This window comes from Aedes albopictus, unplaced genomic scaffold (genome assembly GCF_035046485.1).
Source record: "Aedes albopictus strain Foshan unplaced genomic scaffold, AalbF5 HiC_scaffold_363, whole genome shotgun sequence".
NCBI classification, from domain to species: domain Eukaryota; kingdom Metazoa; phylum Arthropoda; class Insecta; order Diptera; family Culicidae; genus Aedes; species Aedes albopictus.
The window spans coordinates 666-20,065 of record NW_026917159.1 but is presented as its reverse complement, the minus strand read 5'-3'; the positions used below and the strand labels follow the sequence as shown (position 1 = coordinate 20,065).

At 41.2% G+C, this 19,400-nt stretch overlaps 1 protein-coding gene and 2 long non-coding RNA genes across 10 annotated transcripts; all 3 read right to left on the bottom strand.

Annotated features, from left to right (window-relative positions):
- Positions 1 to 471: 471 nt before the first annotated feature.
- On the bottom strand, positions 472 to 8,083 carry LOC109423249 (uncharacterized). Of its 8 annotated transcripts, none has more exons than XR_003892099.2 (4): positions 7,538 to 8,083; positions 863 to 3,956; positions 734 to 799; positions 472 to 667 (listed from the first exon to the last, which is right to left on the bottom strand). XR_003892099.2 is itself a non-coding variant. In XM_029852769.2 (4 exons), exon 4 carries the CDS (start codon positions 3,864 to 3,866, stop codon positions 1,302 to 1,304), a length of 2,565 nt encoding a protein of 854 aa, XP_029708629.1. In that variant the 5' UTR covers positions 3,867 to 3,956; positions 7,538 to 7,602; positions 7,669 to 7,734; positions 7,798 to 8,083; the 3' UTR covers positions 472 to 1,301. The 8 variants fall into 8 exon arrangements, 3 of the variants coding, with proteins under 3 accessions (XP_029708629.1, XP_029708630.1, XP_029708628.1); XM_029852769.2 differs by having other exon boundaries at positions 472 to 3,956; positions 7,538 to 7,602; positions 7,669 to 7,734; positions 7,798 to 8,083; XR_009995848.1 differs by having other exon boundaries at positions 477 to 543; positions 603 to 667; positions 734 to 3,956.
- Positions 8,084 to 11,321: 3,238 nt separating this feature from the next.
- On the bottom strand, positions 11,322 to 12,301 carry LOC134284628 (uncharacterized). The gene is made up of 2 exons (XR_009995849.1): positions 12,043 to 12,301; positions 11,322 to 11,985 (listed from the first exon to the last, which is right to left on the bottom strand). It is a non-coding gene; the product is annotated as an uncharacterized LOC134284628 (long non-coding RNA).
- Positions 12,302 to 17,636: 5,335 nt separating this feature from the next.
- On the bottom strand, positions 17,637 to 18,333 carry LOC115255545 (uncharacterized). The gene is made up of 2 exons (XR_003892227.2): positions 18,048 to 18,333; positions 17,637 to 17,832 (listed from the first exon to the last, which is right to left on the bottom strand). It is a non-coding gene; the product is annotated as an uncharacterized LOC115255545 (long non-coding RNA).
- Positions 18,334 to 19,400: the final 1,067 nt, after the last annotated feature.

The following is a 19,400-nucleotide window of genomic DNA, read 5'->3' as shown; positions in this document are numbered from 1 at the left end:
TCGCCCATGCTGCATTCTTCTCGTTTTTCAACTGTTCACATTCGCCGTCGTACCAGTCGTTTCTGTGATTCGGAGTCGCGAAGCCTAGTGCTGTAGCCGAGGTACTACCTATGGCGGATCGGATGTCCCTCCAGCCATCTTCAAGTGTAGCTGCGCCAAGCTGCTCTTCCGTTGGTAGGGCCACTGCTAACTGCTGCGCGTAGTCTTGAGCCACTTCTACGTTACGAAGTTGCTCGATGTTGAGCCGCGGCGTTCGACTTCGACGCGTGGTGATAACTGTCGAAAGTTTTGAGCGCATGCATACAGCGACTAAGTGTTTAGTGATCCGAATCTATATTCGCACTGCGGTATGTGCGGAAGTTGGTTATATCTGAGAAGAATTTACCGTCGATTAGAACGTGGTCGATTTGGTTTTCTGTTTGTTGGTCGGGTGATCTCCAGGTGGCTTTGTGGATATCTTTGCGGGGGAAGAAGGTTGTTACTCGCTGTTTTTTCGGATGCGGGTAAACGATTCTGAAGTATGTCGGTGGACAACAAACTCAACTAGAAATATATTTTCAACATTAAATACAACAATAAAAAATGACTTAAACAATACTTACAATCTAGTTTTTCCCTTTGGCTACAAATACATCCACAGTTCTACCTCCGGGGCCTTTGTACGATCCTAATGAATCAATTTCCATAATTACATACAAACATTGAACAATCAAGAACATCAGTCCAAACTTACGGTAAGCTACAGTAATCAAAACTATTACGCGCACTTCATCCCGGTTCTACAACGACGATGGATAATCTACAAATTCACATATTACAATGTACACTACTTCAAGATACTTTTTATGAATTAGAAACTTACAATCAGAATACGACAAATAGGTACAAACGAATTCAAAGACACTTCTATGACAATTAGCACTAGTTTTCTACAATACAAAAAACACCATCTTCAGCCATCACAATTAGCCATCAACTATGGATTCCTGCTTTGGTTGTAGTTTTTATCCAATTGTCTGCGCTTGATGCTGTGCGTAGATGACGAACCAAAACAAAGCGGAGCACGTTCATCACATCATCAAAGCTACGCTCGCATTTCACCTTCTTCGAACATCGTTCAAAGTGACGGTTGAATAGTCCGCCGTAACATTCCCCCACCCGTAAACCCTGTAGCTGGGTCGCTTGAGCACAGTACTGGGATTACTCTACATCAAACTTGCTTCCCACGCCTCTAAAATTTCAATTTTCGTGTTTTCTCTGCTTTGATAGAATCCTGCCCAGAGTCAGAAGGTCCTGCTACACTATCCTCTTGGGCGTGGCCCGTATACTGTCCAGCCAAGCTGTGACCGGATAGCAACAGGTTTACCTTGATCTCCAATTCTGGATTCCAACGGCGCGACAAGGTGAAGATTATCGATTCCTAATAACACTTGCGGGGCAGCCAAGTCGTAGCCGGGAATCTCTAGATCGTACAAATGATCACAATCCAAGAAGTCTTCAGCATCTACACATTGAGAAGGCAACTCTAGCTTCTGAACGGTCCGAGCATTGACGAGGTCAAAACGTGTCGACGACCCTTGCGCGGACACTTGAATCCGTACGACTTTCGAATACCTCTCCCTTTGCTGGATGCCATTCGTCCAATACATCTGTAGCGGCTGTACCGGTCCGGTAGCCTTCAACATTCCTGCTAACTTCTTGTTGATCAAAGTCACCGCCGACCCCTCGTCGATAAGCGCCAGCGTATCCACCCTTCTGCTTCCATTATACAACGTAATCGGGACCATCCTGAACAGCACTGTTGGATTTAGCTGTCGATGACTGTTGCACTGAACTTCCAACGGAGTACTTTCCTGGTTCGACTCGCAGTGAAGCAACGGATTGTGGAATTCCGGACAACCATCCACTGTACAACGCCTTCGTATACGGCACGGCCAATCCCCATGATCGTACATGCAACATGGACATAAGTTCAATCGTTCCACCGTCTTCCATCGTTCTCCAACATTTAACCTCAAGAACTCTTGACAATTTCTCCCAAAGTGTCCCATCTTATGGCACACAGCACATCTTACATCTCTATGCTGTGGCTGTTCCGACTGGTCGGGTCTCCTCATTTCATCATTCTGACTCGATCGGCTGCTCGTACTATCACTATCTCCATCTGCGGCATACAAAACAGATTTTGCTTTGGCCTTTTCCCGTTTCTTGTCCTTTTCATTCAAATCAGCCTTCTCGAATGTGGCTTCCAGCGCCTTTTCCACTAGGCATTCCATGAACGTGCCGAATGTTTCTAAATCAACTGACTGCGCGCGTCGCTTATGCTCCACCCATTCCATTGCATAATATGAAGGCAGTTTCTGCACGAGACTCTGCATCAGTATAGGGTTCTTTAGATGATCTACAAGCCCAGCTGCTTTCAGGTGCTGTGTGAACTCCTCCACAGCGCTTCCGAATTCAATAACCGACTCCAAACTCTCCGCGCTGGGACCATCCAATCCCTGAATCCGGTTAGCCAACCTCGTCGACAGAATTTCTGGATTGCCGAACCTTTTTCTCAATTTATCGACAATCAACGGAACATTCTCCGGCAGCAGCAACCGATTCCTCACCGTTTCCAGGGCTCTACCGGTCAAGGCCTCTTGCAGACGAACCAGGTTTTCAGCATTGGTAAAGCCACACGATGAGTTCGCCTGTTCGTATGCGCTGATAAATATCGGCCATTCCTCGGCGGCACCGGAGAACTTCGGCAGACTCCGAGGGAACACCTGTCGTGACGCTATCTGCAGATGAGATGGACCATGTGCCACCTGATTATTGACTGCATCTCGCTGGTCACCAGAAAAATGGTCGCATATCGAAGAACGGACGTTGATCCTATTTTCGAACGATGGTCGAGAAAGATTGACGTTTGGAACTCCTGGAAATTTCCCTAGATGTCCACTCGTGGATGATCTCATCGCCGATCTCTGAAGTTTTGGAAGTCTGGTGTTACTCCGTGTCACGGACGTTCCAGGGTTCTTCAAAAACTCCTGCGGTTGTCCTCCATCCACTCCGACTTCTGCACCACTAACCAGCTCCGGAAAATCTTCGTCGATGAGCACAAAATCTTCCTTATCTTCACCGACGATCTGTCTCAACTCCATCCGTCTTCGAAGAATTTCCTTCTGACGAGCGATCCGCTTCCGCTCTAACTCCAAGAGTTTTCGCTGGTTTTCCTCTTCTAGTTCTTCCAGTCGGTTCCACTCCTCCAGTTCTTGAAGCTCTTTTAAAGCCCGAGTTCGCGTCGACTCTGCCGATGACATACTGGCGCTTTTCCTCACTCTCTCACGAACGCTATTTGAATTCTTGACCGGGAGAGAATTGGAACGGTTCACACTGCTACAATAACGCCCAATTACTTCCGTCAAAGCACGCAACAACTTCTCATGATCATCTTTATTCTCTTCTTCTTTTCCTTCAATTGCGTGTTCTGCTCCTACATCTTTCTTGTCTTGATCTCCTAACTCACGGGAATCTTCAACTACTTCTTCGTCTTCTATCTCGTTGTACAGCGCTCTTTCTTTACTAATTTGACCTCGCTTCGATAATGTGCTTACTGACTTACCGATCTCTGCCCTATGACCCTCAGTTCGACCGGAATGCGCGAATACTACCGGAGAAATTGTGGTGGTGCCTGGTGCGCCCAACGAATCTCGGATGGATCGATCCTCTCCTAGACAGGTTCCACAATACCAGACAACTTCGGCGACACTATCATCTACGCCTACGCATTCGAAATGATACCATTCTCTGCATTTGTCACATAAAACGCTGGCATCGAAATTCTCTCCTCGGTCACAGCACGGGTATTTGTAGGACGACATGCTGGTAGATAGATTTTGAGCTATGTTACTCGCTGTTTTTTCGGATGCGGGTAAACGATTCTGAAGTATGTCGGTGGACAACAAACTCAACTAGAAATATATTTTCAACATTAAATACAACAATAAAAAATGACTTAAACAATATTTTTTTTTTTTTTTTTTTTTATTCCTTGTTGGGTATCTAAGTCACTGCGACCAGTTGATAGATCTATTGTGACATATGCCCCATTTTTATTTAGCTTTGTCAAGTCGACGTATCACCATTGGTATTGGTAATAATCAGACTTTGACCAGAAGCGATATCCCAACACGGTGCCACACTTCGAATGAATTGGACCACCGTATTTGGATTTGTCCTCCAGACATCAAAGGGTTCTATTAGCCCTTTGTCGAAGAACCTAATTCTTTTAGTTATAACTGCCGGACAACGGCATAACAAGTGTTCCGAGTCTTCTGTATCTATGCCGCACAAGCGACATACATCATCTTGAAGTTTTCCAATAACCTTCAGATGATACCGGCTCGGACAATGACCTGTTAAGAGGCCAGTTAAAGTACTAATATCTTTTTTGGAAAGTTCCAGAATTTTGCGAGTGTTTGCAACGTTTGGCTTTATAAAACGCTTAGACTGCCTCGCAGTTGTGGTGTTCTCCCAAATGGATTTTATTTTCTGCTGTTCCCAAGCTTTAAACTCCATTCTGAGAGAACATCCAGAAATGCTACAAAATGGTTCAGGACCTATGAATTGATGAGACGATCCAAGTCTTGCTAGCATATCGGCTTGCTCGTTTCCTTCAATTCCGCAATGTCCTGGAACCCAAAACAGCTTCACCTGATTGCGGCGAGCTAATTGCTGAAGTGATTGGATACACTCCCAAACATGTTTTGAAGTGCATGATGCTGATTTCAAAGCATTTAGTGCTGCTTGACTATCAGACATTATGCAAATTTTCGAATGCCTGTAATTTCTACGTAAGCAGATACTACAACATTCTAAAATTGCTTGAATTTCAGCTTGAAAAACTGTTGGCCACTTACCCATTGGTATTGATACATTAATCCCTGGGCCAGTGACACCTGCACCGACTTGATGATTCAATTTAGAACCATCAGTGTAAAAAACGATCGATCCTGGTTGTAGCTGTGGGCCACCATTTTCCCACATATTTCTCCCAGGATTGATCACTTGGAAAGAACGCTGAAAATTGTATCGTCTGCTCATCCAATCACCATTGCTTGTGACTAGCGAGTTGATACTAATTGTTTTTTGAATACTGAGGTGTCCTCTCAGGTCACCTTCAAAGAGGTTTTTAGATCTTTTTAGTTTCAAAAGACTCTTTGCAGCTTCTAATTGAACAAAGTGATGCAATGGAAGTAGGTATAGTAAAGTGTCTAGCGCTTTAGATGGAGTACTTCGCATTGCACCAGTAATTGAAAGAGTAGCTATCCTTTGAAGTTTTTCCAGCTTCTTTTGAGCTAACCTTTCATTAGTTTTCGGCCACCAGACCAATGACGCGTAGGTAACTCTGGGTCTCACGATCGCCGTGTAAATCCAATAGATCATTTTCGGCTTTAGTCCCCATTTTTTACCAAATGTTTTTTTAGTTATCCATAGAGCATTTATAGCTTTAACAACTACTTGCTCAAGATGTAGATTCCAGTTTAGTTTATTGTCAAGATATACACCGAGATACTTGACTGAATCTGAAAGTTCCAAAAGAGTTCCTTTCAATTTCAAATTACTTATCGATATTTTTCTCTTCCGCGTAAAAGGTACGATCGTGGTTTTAGAAGGATTCACATTTAGTCCTTCTTTTTCGCACCACGAAGAGACTAAATTCAAGGCAGTTTGCATTCTGTTAGCGATGACATTGTCATATTTGCCACGAACTAATATGACTATATCATCTGCGAAGCCAATTATTTCGAAGCCTTGTGCTTCCATTTTTTTGAGGAGATCATCGACTATCAAAGACCACAATAGAGGTGATAGCACGCCTCCTTGTGGGCACCCCTTCATTGCTTTAACTCTAATAGAGGAGCTGCCAAGGGTTGATGATATTTCTCTTTTTGATAACATTTCCCCAATCCAATCAACAATGCATCTGTCAAAACCACGCTTTGTCATAGCATTCTTCATTGAAATGTAAGACGTGTTATCGAACGCTCCTTCAATATCGAGGAACGCAGCAAGTGAAATCTCTTTTTCTTCGAGAGATTTTTCCAATTTTGTAACCAGGTTGTGAAGCGCTGTTACCGAAGATTTGCCTTCCTGATACGCAAACTGATTTTTGCTTAAAGGCATTTTAATTAGGTATGACGATTTAATATGCTCGTCTATAATTTTTTCCATTATTTTTAATATAATGGACGATAAACTTATTGGTCTGAAGGATTTTGGTGATGCTTTATCCTTCTTATTTGCTTTGGGAATGAAAGTGACCCGCACTTCTCGCCAAGCGGTAGGAATGTAGCTTAACGATAAGCTTAATTGGAACAATTTAGTTAAAACGGGTGTTAACATTTCTTTACCCTTCTGCAGTAGTACAGGAAAAATTCCATCCCTACCAGGCGCTTTGAAGGGTTCAAAGGAATCAATCGCCCATTCAACTTTTTGCTCCGTAAAAATGTCTTTGGCCAAAAGACATGTATCACTCCTGGTGCTTTCTAACTCAGTTGAATCATTATCATTATGATTATATCTCCTGATTTCATTAGTACCAGTATGCGATACAGATGAATTTTGGTCTTCTATTGAAACAAGAATAGAACACGGAAAATGGGTTTCCATCATTGTTTCTAAAATTTCATTGGCGCTCTTAGTAAAAGAACCATCTTCTTTTTTAAGAGTTCCAAGGCCAATTGAATGGTCTTTAGCGAGGACTTTTTGCAGTCTTGCAGCAATTGGAGTACTTTCAATGTTTTCACATGTGTGCCTCCAATTTATCCTCTTCGACCTTCGAATTTCCTTGTTATAATTTGTGAGAGACTCTTTGTATTGTTCCCACTGTTGTGTTCTTTTTGCCCGGTTAAACAGCTTCCGGGTTTTATGTCGCAATTTTTGCAGATTACTATTCCACCAAGGAACATCTCTATTTGAAGAGCGTTTCTTTGGTGCGCAACTGTCATGAAAGGCCTGTTTTATTATACTCGAAAGTGTCGAAGCACTTTCTTCAAGCCCATGACGAGAATTTTGAATGTAATTTAAACTGTCCATTCCCGATATAAGTTTTGTGGTGTATTGCTCCCAGTTTGTTTTCCTGGGATTTCTTGTAGTTTCTATGAGTTGATGACCAGCCTCATATTGAAACAATATTTGCTTGTGATCAGACAAAGAAACTTCGTCTGACACATGCCAATTTGTAACTTTTTCCGAAAGTGTAGGGCTACAAAAGGTTAAGTCAAGAACTTCTTGCCTTATGGCGTTTATAAAAGTAGGTTCATCGCCTCTGTTACATATATCAATTTCATTCTTTGAAATGAAATCCAAAAGGTGTTCGCCTCTATTATTGATGTTTGTGCTAGCCCATACAGTATGATGAGCATTTGCGTCACATCCAATAATGAAAGCTTTATTATGCTTTCTACAATACGAGACAAAAGCTGCTACTTCTGGTGGTGGTACATCATCCACGTCTCCCGGAAAGTATGCCGACTTAAACAATACTTACAATCTAGTTTTTCCCTTTGGCTACAAATACATCCACAGTTCTACCTCCGGGGCCTTTGTACGATCCTAATGAATCAATTTCCATAATTACATACAAACATTGAACAATCAAGAACATCAGTCCAAACTTACGGTAAGCTACAGTAATCAAAACTATTACGCGCACTTCATCCCGGTTCTACAACGACGATGGATAATCTACAAATTCACATATTACAATGTACACTACTTCAAGATACTTTTTATGAATTAGAAACTTACAATCAGAATACGACAAATAGGTACAAACGAATTCAAAGACACTTCTATGACAATTAGCACTAGTTTTCTACAATACAAAAAACACCATCTTCAGCCATCACAATTAGCCATCAACTATGGATTCCTGCTTTGGTTGTAGTTTTTATCCAATTGTCTGCGCTTGATGCTGTGCGTAGATGACGAACCAAAACAAAGCGGAGCACGTTCATCACATCATCAAAGCTACGCTCGCATTTCACCTTCTTCGAACATCGTTCAAAGTGACGGTTGAATAGTCCGCCGTAACAAAGGTGCTTCGGACTACCATACCACGGGAGGCTGCAAAGTTTACGCATCGCTGGCCGTTATCATTCGATACGGCGTGCAGGCTGTTTCGCCCGATTACCGGTCTGTACATTTCAAGCATAATTTTTCAAATCGACGTATCTAACTTTTTCACTGATCTGAGTAAATCCATGGTCAATGTTGACGACCATTTCACTAAAATAGTTTTTTTATAAAAAGACTTTTCATAAGTTTTTTCGTGCTGATGATGTTACCAGGGATATAGCACGCACTAGGTAAGAAACAAAACCTACTCATTCCATATCATTTTCACAATGAATTTTGACAAAAATACACATACACCGGGTTGGTCAGGGATACGTCATGCGAGATACGTCGCTTTTGTATGGTGCCAGTTTGGTGTATCTGTTACTTTTGATTTTGGCTAGATACGTCGTTTGGTTTTCTCATATATCAAAACGGTGTATCTATCAGTAAAGTTGTAAACATCAAAATAGTTAGATACGTCGTTTCGAAAAATATGCTTAGTTAAACAAATTAAGCAATAAATCATCAAACAGTGATGTGGGTTCTTCAATTTGCTTTATGAATCATGCATGCAGCAGTTAACCCGGATTTGTTTACATTCTCGAGTTACGTCGGATTGAAAAATTATGCTTGATTTCCTCCCTTCCTACCTGCGCGTTCATGTCGCCGACAACGATTTTCACGTCACGCGGCGAGCAACCATCGTATGTTTGCTCTAACTGCGCATAGAACGCTCCTTTCTCGTCATCGGGTCTCCCTTCGTGTGGGCAGTGGACGTTGATGATGCTGTAGTGTAGTTGAAGAAACGGCCCTTAACTCTTAACATGCACATCCTTGCGTTGATCGGCTGCCACCCGATCACACGTTGTCGCATCTTGCCCAACACTATAAATCCTGTTCCCAGTTCATTGGTGGTGCCTCAGCTTTGGTAGAAGGTAGCCGCTCGATGCCCGCTTTTCCACACTTTCTGTCCAGTCCAACAAAGTTCCTGCCACGCCACGATGTCGAAGTTGCGGGGATGTAGTTCGTCGTAGATTATCCTGTCACATCCTGCGAAACCTAGTGACTTGCAATTCCATGTTCCAAGTTTCCAATCGTAGTCCTTATTTCGTCGTGTGGGTCTTTGCCGATTGTATCGAGTCGTATTTTCTCCAAATGCAGTGTTGACTTCAATCGTTCTTCTGCTAATCTGCTAATATCAACGCATTCATGTCTAACAGGTTTTGGAAAAGGGATGCAAAACGGTAAGTTGATAAGGAGAGCGTCCAACATAGCTCTGGTCCTCAGAAATTAATCTCATGCTTCTGATGTTTGTAAACTTGGAACATGGAATTGCAAATCACTTGGTTTCGCAGGATGTGACAGGATAACCTACGACGAATTACATCTCCGCAACTTGGACATCGTAGCGTTGCAGGAACTATGTTGTACTGAACAGAAAATGTGGAAAAGCGGGCATCGAGCGACTACCTTCTTTCTACCAAAACTGTGGCACCGCCAATGAACTAGGAACATGATGTTGTATAATGTTGGGCAAGATGCGACAACGTGTGATCGTGTGGCAGCCGATCAATCACCCGACCATCAAACAGAAAATCAAATCGACCACGTTCTAATCAACGGTAAGTTCTTCTCGGATACAATCAATGTCCGCACATATCGCAATACGAATATAGATTCGGATCACTATCTGTATGCATGCGCTAAAAATTTTCGACGGTTATTACCACAACCTTTCGAAGTCGAACGCCGCGGCTCAACATCGAGCGCCTGTGTAATGTAGAAGGGGCCCAAGACTACGCGCAGCAGCTAGCAGTGGCCCTACCAACGGAAGAGCAGCTTGGCGCAGCTACACTTGAAGATGGCTGGAGGGACATCCGATCCGCCATAGGTAGTACCTCGGCTGCAGCACTAGGCTTCGCGACTCCGAATCACAGAAACGACTAGTACTATGGCGAATGTGAACAGTTGAAAAAACGAGAAGAATGCTGCTTGGGCGAGAATGTAGCAACACCGTACGAGGGCGAATGAGGTACGTCATAGACAGACGCGGAACAGGCAGAACTCAGTCTTCCGGAAGAAGAAGCGCCAGCAGGAAGAACGGGATCGCGAAGCTGTACCGCGCTAAGGACACACTGAAATTGTACGAGAAGCTGAACCGCTCGTGCAGATGCTTTGTGCCACAAGCACAAAACGACTTGTGCCAAGACAATCACAGGAATCTTCTCACGAGCGATCGTGAGGTGGTCGAGAGGTGGCGCCGGCATTACGATGGGCACCTCAATGGCGACGTTGCAAGTACCGAAGGTGACGTGATAACAGATCTAGGAGTACGTACGCAAGATGAAAGACTTCCGGCCCCTAACCGACAAGAGATTGAGGAGGAGGTTGGCCGGTTGAAAAACAACAAAGTCGCTGGAGCAGATCAACTACCAAGCGAGCTTCTAAAATACGGTGAAGAAGCACTGGTGAGAACAGTACACTGGGTCATTACCAATACATAAGTGACCCGATTTTGTTAGCTCCTTTTCGGAACACTCTCCTATTTGGGAGGAAGTATTACCGGAGGAATGGATGGAAGGTATTGTGTCTCATTTACAGAAAGGGCGATAAGTTGAATTGCGGGAATTATCATGCGATCACACTACAGAGCGCTGCCTACAAGCTACTCTCTCAAATTGTATGCCGCCGTCTATCACCGATTGCAAGAGAGTTCGTGTGGCTAGATCAGACTGGATTCATGGGTGAACGCGCTACAACGGACCAGATGTTCGCCGTCCGCCAAGTAGGTATTGCAGAATTGCCGCGAATAACGTGCCCAGACCCACACATCACTTCTTCATCGATTTTAAATCGGCGTATGATACAATCGATCGAGATGGCAGAATATGCACGAATACGCATTCCCGGATAAACTGATACGATTGATCAAGGCGACGATGGATCGAGTGATGTGTGTATTTCGAGTATGTTCCGTCAAATATTATAGAGTATAATATAACTGTTGATATAACCAACTCATGCGATAAGCAGGCGAACACTTTTTGCCGATGGCTGCGCCACACTATGACTCGCGGTCGAACTAATTTGCCTAAGCAGAAGCAAGGTCGACTTTGATTTCTAATGTTGGGGTAAACATAAAACAGTTGAGAACGTCATTTCAGCAGTTTCCCTGGCCTGGCAGGAAACCATTCGGCAACCAAGTCTTAGTTTTAAAAACCAGCATTGTTTCGTTACTTTGTGGTTATTTCATAGCAGTGCAACCCATATATTTAAATGAACTGAAAAAAATAACATTTTTAGATTGTAAGCACCATCTGTGCACACCATCTGAGGCAAGGTTTGAAGGGCTTATCGTTGCACAAGATCATGGTCGCGGGACTGCTCCTATACATCAACATACTTCAATAACATCAAGACAAGAATCTCTGGTTAGCATAAAAGATTCCTCCAGCTACGGAACAGAGCTCGGTCCGCTGAGTAACACGCTAAGATATCCTTAGAAGAAATATATTCTTTTAATATAGGTGATTTATTTTGATAATGAAATTTACGATTAATAATAATGAAATTTTAAATGAAACAATTCATTTATTAATGTGTAGGTATAAATTCTTATATGCAACTGTTCAAAATCAATGAAACAAATTTCTGTGAGGTGGGGAATCAAGAATCAGGGTGTCCACTCCTTGGTCTCCAATAATCCACCAAGAAAAATACTCCAGGATCTAGATCAGTAACTACGCCTTCTCCAGAAGTTCTGATGATAGCCCCCGGATTAGTCCACGGTCTCACGCGAGGGATTCATTTTTTTTTGTTTTAACGGTACCCGGCCTCACATAAGAAGTTGTTCCGTGATTAGGAAGCGGAAGTAATCTGGAATCAATGTATAATAATAAATGGTAAAAGATAGATTTTACTGCTTATACTTACATATAGTATTTCGATATTTGGTTCCTGTTCGCCGATATCCTGCTTCTCAACTCAATGAAATCAGTCATCACAATTCTCACCCATAAACTTTTACGCAGACGTGTGACATTTTTGCGGCAGACCAAAACCAGAGCTACTGCGATCATTTCCAATAAACAAATTCGATTTTTCATCACCAGCTGGCGTTCCAGTTGAATGATTCTGTTCGCCAGGTGCTAATATGGGATTTTGAAGAGTTGGCCATCTTGTTCTATAATATCTTTGGTTCCGTATACGAAAGGATTAGATCCTCATGTAATGTTACGCTAGATTTTTGCTATCCACTTATCCGCGAGCGGTAATGGCGGCGGCGGGCACAAATAACCGATTCGAATTTTGACGTTTCTTGGGGATCGCAATCGGTTGGCGCCACCAAACGGTGGGTGAAGGGGTGAGGAGGAGAATGAAACTGTTTTGACTTTCCCCCAAGAAACGTCAAAATTCGAATCGGTTATTTGTGCCCGCCGCCGCCATTACCGCTCGCGGATAAGTGGATTCCACATTGCCCGCATATCCCGCAATGTTAATGCTTCGCGTGTGTAGACTCGCCACCGCGCGCTTCATTCATGCCCGCGTATGAATGAGGCTGTGTAGAGGAAGAAAAGTTGAATGGAAAAAGTACAGTTCTCGATAGACAGTCGACAAGCACAGACGTGTTGAAGAAAGCAAATGTTACGCGTTAATTAGTTTTAATAAATAATAGTTAAGTGCAAACCAGTGTTCCTATTTCCCAGTAACCCAATCCTAGTTCCGAAGAAGTGTCCTCCCAGAAGACCGTAAAGTGTATCGGCCACAAGACGAAGCGTCCAGCGAGGGATCCTTACCCTCTAGCTTCGAGTCCTCCTCCGAAAAGTGTTACAGTCCACTTTGCTCGTTCCCCCGGACGGAACAGAGTATCTGGGTCACGTTTGAGACCCTTCGAATCTCGCAGAAGGTTTCGGCAAGGTGATGCTCTGTCGTGCTTGCTGTTTAACATTGCCTTGCTTAGAGACTGTAATCAGGAGAACGGGGATAAACACAAGTGGTACCGTGATTTCGGGTGAAATTGATCAGTGGGGTGAAATTGATCGACGTGAGGGTAATTTTTACTTGTCAAACATAAAGCTTTGAACTTAAAACAATTTATAGAGAATGACCATCATCAGGCTCAAGGGTTATTGAATGATGAGTTTACATGTTTTACAGCTAATTAGCCACATATTTATGTATTAAATTAAATATTTTCCGAAACTGCGTGATTGGCGAATTTCAAAGACACTTGCAAGCTTCTGTTACTGTAGCTGTATTGCACATGGAATAAATATTCCAATGAATGTTTATAGCTGCCAAGTGTTCGCTAAACTAGATTTCGTCATCAAAAGTTCTATAAATATTGATATTTATGCAAAAAATTGTACTTTTGCTTAAGTAATAGCTGGTTTAGTATGAAAATTGCATACTTTTAGGCGTTTTCTTTAGATTTATTAAACTTTAAACTTAAATAATTAAGAATTCACTTAACTTGTAAAAGTTTTACAAAGCTTTTCGCATTCTGTGGTGGTTAATTCAGATGGAAAATTTATTTTCAGCACTTACAATGATATTTCACTGACTGATCAATTTTACCCCGAAACTAAAATTTCTGATTTTTTATTTTAAATGATTTTTATTGCAATAAAATGATTTGCAGTAAAAGTTTCAACCTCGTTGACTGACGAAACCCGCGGTCGTACCGTGAGGTGCCCATATTTCGTGCACTTAAGAATTCTCGAAGTTTGATAAATGACTGAAATTTTACCATAAAGTATATCAGTATAATTTCTTCAGTAATATTTAGTGCTGGTACTATAGCTCCTTAGAAAAATATAAATTAGGTAACTTTCCATTATACAAGTATTTTCAGCATTAGTTTTGATTTGTCTGAAAGTGCCAAATTTCGTGCACGGGTTCCAAATTTCGTTCAAAATGGGTCCAAATTTCGCTCGTTCTAAAAGACGTAGAATTCGCCTAAATATGTTAATTTTCAAAACGTAGTATACTCGTACAATACCAATGAAACCATAACGTGTAGATAAAATCGATGTCTGTGACGAAATATGAGTGAATATTTGCTGTTTACCATGTACGCCCCGGATGTTACATTAAGATTTCCAAAATCCTTCTGTAGTTTTATGGGTTATTATTTTTGACGTTTGTTTTGCTATTTTATTGAAATCTTAATAAAACAATATATTGTTTGCTATTTGAATCAAATGTTCACTAGCTTTACTGATGGTCAGTAATGTGAATTAATTATTTTTTTTAATTGTAGCTTTTTACCTTTCTATTATGTGCCATTAATAGGCACATTTATCGGGAGGTTAGTTCTAGTAAAGTGTCGTCTTCCAAATTTGTGTTCTGGCAATAAAGCTTACGGCAATAATTTGCTTGAATGAAACTAGCGGCTGTAAGCAACTTCTTCCAATGTTTGGGTAAATAAAATCATCCCGAGCTTACTTAGTATTCCCACATTTATAAATTTGTTTTTTTTTCTACGTAGTGTATGAGCAGTCCCTAGCTAATTTTAAACCAATTAAAATAGTTATTAGAACTATTATTAATAACCGAATCATGCGATGACTTTGTAGCCATTTGTGTACACATGAACCTCTAAAACAAAGTTATGAAAAAGAGTGCACGAAATTAGGGACCCATACAAATTGTGGGTTCCTAATTTCGCCAACAAAAAAAAAATGTTGAAATAAAATAATAAAATAACATTTTCAAATAATTTTATTGCGTATTATAATAAAACATATTGAATTGAAATAATCAAACATAAATTGGAATATTTACCTTTGATAGAGATCGAAATATTTGTTCACTTCCGTGAGTGTTGATTTTCTCGTATCTCTGAATATGGCATCTGCTATTTGCATACATTTGCAATTTATTTTTCAATCCTTGACATAAATCAAATTTTTCATTTCTTTTTTTGTGAATTGTATTGAGATCAAATGCAGTTTTGAGGTTATAGCAAATTTTGGATGATTCCGCTGTTATTTAGATGATAATGCTCTCAGATGTCAGAAGTTAACGAAGTTTGGGCCCGCACGAAATTAGGGCACCCCACGGTACTTGTTTTAAAGCATTGAGTTTGACCATATCAATAACTATTCAAAAATTAGTAGCGAAAAACTGTGAAAAGTGATCAATTTCACCCGAAATCACGGTACTATTTTTACGAAGTCCGTCCAGCTACTTGGTTTCGCCGATGATATTGATATAGCTTGCAAGCAAAGTTGAGACGACGGCAGAAACGTATGTACAGAACATCCTACTAAAGAATGAATTAGATTAGCCATTAATGTGTCGAAGACAAAGTACATGATGGCAAAGGGTTCTAGGGAGGAAATAACGCCTCCGCCACCCTGGTGATTGTTATAACCGAGATTTTAAGATATTTCGGAGAAATAAAGGACGCATGATACATGACGACTAAGTCCGTTGGTAGTCAGTTTACAACTGTCTTTATTTTGCATTGTACTGATATCCAGAAGCTATTTACATCCACTCTTACACATCATCATAATACACTTAGAACCCATCGAGTGGGTTCGTCTATTTCACCGACTGCAGTTATCCTGACACTACAGTTCCTTCCCCCTTAAGATGATGATGATCGGTACATTTTAAAAACAGTCTATGCTATCAAACATCGAAATCGATGGTTTTTTTTTTGAAGGCAAGCTATTTGTAGAACACTTGCATATCTAGCGAATGATATACATATAATTGAATCTTTTGAAAATATTCTGAAAATATCTTCTAACTCAATATCCTAATTACACAGATGTATTGCTGTTGTGGAAAGTTATGGATTCATAACACTATTATCTCTGTTAGTTCTCTATTTTCCTACGACATTCTTCCCTCCAACAGAAGTTCAAATACTCTGGATATCCTCCTTTTACGCTGTTATTGCAATACTCTGCAAACTGCTCGTATCCAAAACATCGATATATCCGCAGTCCTGCTCCATCTGGTCGATGCCATTGAAATCTCACAAACCAAACAGCTTGTGTTCCCCGATTGTTTAAAAAAATCCATGTTAAAAAATCAATCGTTTAACGGAAGCAAAAAAAAATAGGTCGTAGTCCTACGTCAAAATTGTGTATGTGATATAAAGCTTTATAGACCAAAAATAAAGGTGACATCAATTGCTCCAATCAGCTTTAGCAGGTCTTAGCAACATACAAATAACAATACTCGTACAACTGCTTCCAAAAAAACTGTTGTGGCACAGTCAAAATTTAAACACTTGAATCATCCCAGCGGTAACTTACCTCCGGCCCAAAAATAACATCATCGAGCAGCATTACAACTTTCAGCATGTTTTTCAAAGTAAAAGATGATCACGCAGTTCTGCTTGTCGATCGTCATCGCTGGACCAAAGTTGTAGGACGATAATCAGCACATCAACAAAAACAAAATACATTTGCAAAGCATTTTCTTCGTTGAACCTAGCAGAATGCATTTTGTCGGCGTTGATCACTTCCTACCGCATCACCACACACACGAACGGGAAAAATGGGATGAAAAATCCTAATCACTGAAACTATAACACACAGACAAATGTGTTCGGGTAAAATGGTTTTCTCAAATCCACAACACATATCCACTGAAGACTCCATCACAAAATAAAAATAACACTGAGTAAAAAAATCTTATTTGCACATCATTATCACATATCACATACACAGCACATCAGTCGTAAAAAATCACACCAAAAGCTTCACTATACCGGTGGTTGTGAAAAAAAATGCTGGATTTGCATGTGAGCGTGAAATACAAAACGTAGAAAAAACCCATACACGCTTATTACCATAAAAAACTTGCTGGGAAAAAACGCCAAAAGGTAATATATACCTGCGGTCGTAAATCATACAGCAAGTTCGAACGTTCTTCTCAAAAATGCACTTAAAAGCAATGAAGAATGCATAGCTGCGTCATAATCCAGGCAATCAAAATATAAGCAACACACTCACTGTCAAATCATCATCTTTTGTTGGTCACGAATTCCTTTGTACAACCAGTTTCGCGGACCCAAATCGAAAACACAGCAGAGCACGAAATAGCAACTAATCGAACTTATCACGCCAAAACGTATCACGCATTGATATCGATCCTCGTCCGAATCATAAGAAACTGAAATGCAATTTCTGCCTCTTTCCATTACGTGACAGTCCAAAAACAAAACGCACACTAGCGCTATAGGCACTACTGTTACCGCTTGGTCACCAAAGTTGACCAAAACAATAGTGTTGCAAGGTGTTGCAGAAGCGTTCCAACGGATGAAAAGAAAATGGCACTGCACAAATCAAAGATCAGCAAAATGAAAATCTACAAAAAAAATCTTCCATATCATTTGTGCATTGAAATAAAAATGCGTACCAGAAACAATAGTACGCCTCTCTTTCTTATAAAAATAAAATGGCAAGCAATAAAATGAGAAAAGGCCCAGTAAAAAAAACATTCACTCACGCCAAGCAATGCCAAAACAGAAAGAGGAAAAATACAAAAAGACATATAAATACATTGGGTTTTAATGCACTAAACATTGCACGCGTTTTCACAATGGTGGATATCACAAACTTGCCTTTATGCACAACCAAAAACCAACACCGAAAAATTCACGCCAAAAGCACTGAATACCGGTGGTCGTGAAAGGATACGGGTTGAACGGGGAAGTTGACAAAACATATCGCACCACATATCACAAATTACATACACCTTGTCCTTTTTTTACGTCCATGCTTGGCTGAGCGACAAAAAATTCTACCGCTAAGACAATGAGCAAACTCAACAATTTTATATTTTTTAAAACATCTTCGCGATTAGGAGAAGTGTACAAAAATATAAAAATGTGTATTTTGATCATTATTTTGTCGGTAGAATTTTTTTTCGCTAAGCCAATAGTGGACGTAAATCAAGGTTTAGGTGTACACCAAAATTCACGTCGAAACAACAAAATTCACTCATTGGTTAACGTGAAACATACGGCATACTTTGAACACAAATTTCTCCTCGTCGACACTGTTATAACCGAGATTTTAAGATATTTCGGAGAAATAAAGGACGCATGATACATGACGACTAAGTCCGTTGGTAGTCAGTTTACAACTGTCTTTATTTTGCATTGTACTGATATCCAGAAGCTATTTACATCCACTCTTACACATCATCATAATACACTTAGAACCCATCCAGTGGGTTCGTCTATTTCACCGACTGCAGTTATCCCACGTTATCCTGTACTTGGGCTCACTGGTGACCGACCACCGACAACGACACAAGCAGATAAATTCAGAGACGCATTGTGGCAGGGAATCGAGCTAACTTTGGATTCCGCAGAACTCAACGATCGAACAAAGTTCGCCGTCACACGAATTTAACTAACTACGAAACGCTGATTGGACCGGTAGTCCTCTATGGGCACGAAGCATGGACTCTACGTGCAAAGGATCAACGCGAGCTTGGAGTTTTCGAACGGAAGTTGTTGCGTGCCATTTACGGCGGAGTGCAGATGAAACACGGGACTTGGAGAAAGCGAATGAACCACGAGCTGCATCAGCTGCTGAGAGAACCGACCATCGTCCACATCGCAAAATCGGGAGGCTACGGTGGGCGGATCACGTCATCAGGATCAGCAACCCGATTAAAATGGTTCTCGAAAGCCATCCGACCGGTACTAGAAGACGTTTGGCGCAGCGGGCTAGGTGGGTCGATCATGTGGAGGACGACTTGCGGACCCTTAGTAGAGTGCGGAACTGGAGACGCATAGCCATGGACCGAGTAGAATGAAAACGACTCCTACGTACAGCAGAGGGCACTCAGGCCTTAGTCTGACCGATGCTCCTAGAGATGCATGAAAAAAAAAAACACAGACCTTTGCTCAGTTGAGATGAGTTGATTGGTATATGTATGAGACTTGACTCTCAGAGCCTTGAGTTGAAAGTCGGTTTTGCATGCGGTATTTATACCCTTCTTATGGGTTTTTTTTTTCCTCCCCTGTTGGGGAATTTAAGCCACTGCGTCCAATAAGCTGAACTTTTGTGGCTTATGGGTTTAAGATGACTAAAAGATGGTTTTGTTATTAGTTTAAGAACCCAATTAGTGAGTATCTCTTATTGTTCAGATTGTAGGTACGAGTGCAGAAGTGAGGCTATAGAAAATGGAACTTTTTCACATTAAAAGTTGTTACGAAAGTTTTTCCTGTAGCATACCTTATATTTTAGTGGGTATATGTGCGCCTATGCAAAGTGGCCGCAGTGTATCACACTATTGTTTTTTGTTAATAA